At 41.2% G+C, this 4558-nt stretch overlaps 1 protein-coding gene across 1 annotated transcript; it reads right to left on the bottom strand.

Moving 5' to 3' along the window:
* Positions 1-486: 486 nt before the first annotated feature.
* LOC124011466 (protein atonal homolog 1-like) lies at positions 487-2759 on the bottom strand. Its single transcript, XM_046324882.1, has one exon. It carries the CDS (start codon positions 2478-2480, stop codon positions 1686-1688), a length of 795 nt encoding a protein of 264 aa, XP_046180838.1. The 5' UTR covers positions 2481-2759; the 3' UTR covers positions 487-1685.
* Positions 2760-4558: the final 1799 nt, after the last annotated feature.

Below are 4558 nucleotides of genomic sequence, written 5' to 3'. Positions count from 1 at the left end.
ATGAGGAGGTGACTGTTATACCAGCTCTATCAGGTCCATCAGAACTAGAAGACATGAGGAGGTGACTGTTATACCAGCTCTATCAGGTCCATCAGAACTAGAAGACATGAGGAGGTGACTGTTATACCAGCTCTATCAGAACTAGAAGGGGAGGTGACTGTTATACCAGCTCTATCAGGTCCATCAGAACTAGAAGGGGAGGTGACTGTTATACCAGCTCTATCAGGTCCATCAGAACTAGAAGGGGAGGTGACTTGTGACTGTTATACCCTCAGTATTCAAAGTGTAGGCCTACATCAAAAGTGTAATGTGTGCATTTTGTATTTCAACATTTACATATTATGGATGTATCTCTTGCATTAAATAAAAAATATATTGAAACAAAATATATTGAGTAGCATAGTAGTGTTAAAGCTGTTGAAATTAAATCAGACAAAGACTGAATTATCCTGGAGAAATTGAAGAACAAAACATTTAAAATATGTATCTATCAAATACTAAACTTTATTTATTCCATCAAAAACAAATATTGCAAGAATACAAAATAACAATACACAAAGTAGTTATGTTAAAAAAAAATAGATATAAATGCAGCCCGACATTGAAACCAAATGTTCCAGACTTATTTAGTCAATAAAGTGCAAGGAAGGAAATAAAAGCCCTATGAGAAGTCATGTGTTAGAGACCCTCTTATTCACCGATCCTAGATCAGATTTAGGCGCAGACAGAATGATGAGGTGATCTCCGATCAGTCTCCTGTTCTGAGGCAGCGGGGAGGTGGAGTCCTGCAGGCATACTACAAGGCCTGGTTTAAATACGTAATACAGTCTACAATATCACACAGTGGCTACCTCTTTTTTATTTATCAGTGTCGATATTTAAAAAGAAAAGCCCTATGAGAAGTCTACAACAAGGCCTGGTTTAAATACGTAATACAGTCTACAATATCACACAGTGGCTACCTCTTTTTTTATTTATCAGTGTCGATATTTAAAAAGAAAAGCCCTATGAGAAGTCTACTACAAGGCCTGGTTTAAATACGTAATACAGTCTACAATATCACACAGTGGCTACCTCTTTTATTATTTATCAGTATCGATATTTAAAAAGAAATACGTCCCTATAAGTAGAAGGCTAATTTTCAAACCCTTATTTGAAATAATAAGTGTAGTTTAACTGCAGTTTGGCTGCAACTACTGCCTCCCAAAACACCACCTTTTACTGCAATTTGTTTTTGTTTTTTAATAAAAAGGGACATCTTTTTGCTCACTGGGATATTCGAGTTCTTGTCTAAATGTAGCCTAGACTACCATCTCAATCTAACCCAGAACTTTTCAAGATGGCCGACAAGCAAAGTTTAGGATACATTCAGATTCCAAATTTTTCCCCATTGGCAAGCCATTGAAGATATTTTAATTTTAATTTCAGTGTACTTATTGAACTGACGGGAGTTGAACATGGAATTGACCCCAACCCTGGTGTCCATATCTAATACATATGATAAGATGAGACCAATGTGTTCTTGACTAAATGTAGTGGAGAGTCTCAATCTACTGTCTCAATTTAAACCATTTGGTGTCCGTAATTATGTATTCGAAAACACAGACAGTTGATATCAAATATTAAACAATCCATATTAAAACGTCTCCCATAAGAGTTCCTGTTGTGTCGTTCAGTCTCTAAAATTAGCACTGTCTGCCGGCCTGCCCGTCCTCAAAATCACTGTAATGCGACGACTCTCCATCACTCCCGTTAGATGTGTTAGAGACCCTCTTATTCCCCGATCCTAGATCAGATTTAGGCGCAGACAGAATGATGAGGTGACCAACGGGGCCAGTGTTCTCCTGATCTCCGATCAGTCTCCTGTTCTGAGGCAGCGGGGAGGTGGAGTCCTGCAGGCTTGAGCTGATCCCAGTCATCCTGCCACCGCACTCCCGGGGCTCTGGAGAGAAAGACCCCAGGGGAGAGGTGCATCCACTCCGCGACCCTCCCCGGCCCTCAGGCTTCACCACCCCGGTGAGCAGCTCCGAAAGCTCCTGGATGTAGATCTGAGCCATCTGGAGAGTGTCATACTTGGACAATTTATTATTGTTGGACGGGATCACGCTCCGCAACGTGTCAAACGCCTTGTTCAGCCCGTGCATCCTTCGCCTCTCCCTGGCGTTAGCTGCGACGCGCCGGCGTTTCTGCGTACGGTTACCTCCTTCTCCCGGGTCCGCCTGTACTGTATCCAGGTCCATCTCTATCCGGACACCACTGTCCGCTAGTTTACTCACCGACATGAGTTTCTCCAGTGAGAGATCCATGGAGCCGCTGTGTGCGTAATGGCCCGTATCTCTTGGTGAGTATGGAGACTGCCCTCCTCCAGGAGATTTTACCCAGGTTCTGGATCCGAGATGTCCCAGTTTCGACTGTTCTAACAGGGGGAAGTCCTCAGCTGAGAAGTCTGGCCAGCCGGACAGTTCGGTTTTAGCTGTCATAACCGCTACAGATATCCACGATTCGGTTGGAGAGCTTTTGTGAGTTATTTCGCGCTATCTTGGATAACTAATATTTGCACAGCAGTGGAACGTCTCTTGAATATTCAAGGACAGCGGTAAAAGTTAGTTGGAGAATTATGAGGAAATTCAGAGCCCCCCCCCAAAAAAAAGGTGAAATCTAAAGAATTCCACCAAAACCAGGTTTGGACAGCGCTGCAAATGTGTCTCCAAACTCCAAGGACGGCGCTAAGAGTTGACTCACTTGTGACAATCTCCTGGCTATCACCTCCGGATCCTGGCCGATCCGTCAGTACTATATCCCCCTCCACCCAACCCCGCCCTAGGAGGCACACAGGTTTGGATCGCACAGCCAATAGGGAATGTTTGCGTCTTTCCGACAAAAGGAAACAATTGGGGCAATCTTAATTTATTTTCTGAAACTATTGTGCGTTGTAAGTCAATCATGATGTTGATTGACATTTGGCTTCATTGTTATGAGGTAATTTATTATTCTGTCTGAAGAAGTTTAATTTTTTTTCTTGGAGAAAATAAAGTTTTATTTTTTTGTTTTACTTAAAAAAAACGAATTAATTCTCACGACTAGAGTGTATTTGTGCTTATTGGATTCCAGATAATATTGGAGGACTTTTTGGTCTCATTAAAAAAAAACGAACAATTTCTGTTGATCGAATACACATTTTTTTCTAAAGGCTATTTTTTGAAGTCTTTCACCTATAAACAGATGAATTATGTATATAAATAGTACAACCAATTCGCGACTACGTGTTGTGGAGTACTCGCCTCGTCATCTCCCCAAACTTCATTTGAATATTGATCTTCCTCTAGTTTGTGTTGCTGCCAACATCAGTTAAAAACTTACCCACATCCTTATCCCGTAACAATATAATTTAGTGCAGATAAGCAACGGAATTGGCTAGTGAGAAGAAGACTCATAGAGGGAGAACTGAAAAATAAATAAACAGTAAAAATGGACAATCTCTGTGGATTATTTGCGGTAATAAAAGTAGCCAGGTGGTAGGCAGGGAGAGGCAGCGAGATGGACACACCTGTCTCCGACACAACCCGGATCACTGATAACAGATATGTCTGACTACAGGGCTGCTAGGTAGAACTACAGCTATGAATCATTTAGTAGTTATAGGAGCCAATATTACAGAATACAAGCATAACGTCTACTGGCTTGGGCTTCTGGTGACAATAGGTGAAAGTACGGAAATGCTTATTGTTAGTCGCTCTGGATAAAAGTTAAGAAAATCACTGATGCTGATAGTGGTGAAAAAGGCCGAGTGATGCCAAAACGTTTGCGGTTTATCAAATAAATTACAGGGTTTTGTATTCAGAGTGTCCCGAGTCACTTTATTTATTTTCATATCGTATAGTTTATTCTCCGTCAGTCAACTTCTCTACATATAAACATTTTCTCTGGGTGTGCGCCAGCTCATGTTTTTTTAGATAAAGATAATGACAAATAATGAATGTATTATTAAGCATTTATTTACCCCAAAATGGTGATTGACGATGAGGAAGAGATGATGATAATCACAATCGCCATCTTCATCCTCCTCATATAGCCTAGTTTATTATCGCCATGCACCATGTCAATTAAAACCATCATACACGCCATCGTCGCTGTCTGATCCAGTACTCTATTCTACTTCATTTCAGTATTTACAGTTCAACAGTGGCACATAGAACAGTCAGCGTGTCATGGCTCCTTAGTCAACTTCATAACATCTAATAGCTGCGCTTTGAGTAAAGTGAAAACTCCTCACTCAGTCTGCCTATCAGCTGGTGTCCCTTGGCTTTCACTCTCACTCTCACTCTCTCTCAATTTAATTTGATTCAATTAAATTCAAAGGGGATTTACTGGCATTGGAAAACATGTTTACATTGCCAAAGCAAGTGAAATTAACAAACAAAAGTGAGAACACACAAAACAACATCAACAATCTCTCACTCTCCCCTCTCTTTCTCTCTCCCTCCGTTTCTCTCGCTCTCACGTCCCCTCTCTCTCTGTCACATAGCCAGACGTACAGTCACCCACATCTCCCATCTGC

Source organism: Oncorhynchus gorbuscha, linkage group LG23, assembly GCF_021184085.1.
Source record: "Oncorhynchus gorbuscha isolate QuinsamMale2020 ecotype Even-year linkage group LG23, OgorEven_v1.0, whole genome shotgun sequence".
In the NCBI taxonomy this organism is placed as follows: Eukaryota; Metazoa; Chordata; class Actinopteri; order Salmoniformes; family Salmonidae; genus Oncorhynchus; species Oncorhynchus gorbuscha.
Note: the sequence above shows the minus strand (reverse complement) of the source record. Positions and strands in the feature narration are given on the sequence as shown.

What these genes read in the sequence shown, in the direction of transcription:
- LOC124011466 (XM_046324882.1), bottom strand. Translation starts at nt 2,480, where the DNA reads ATGACAGCTAAAACCGAACTGTCCGGCTGGCCAGACTTCTCAGCTGAG.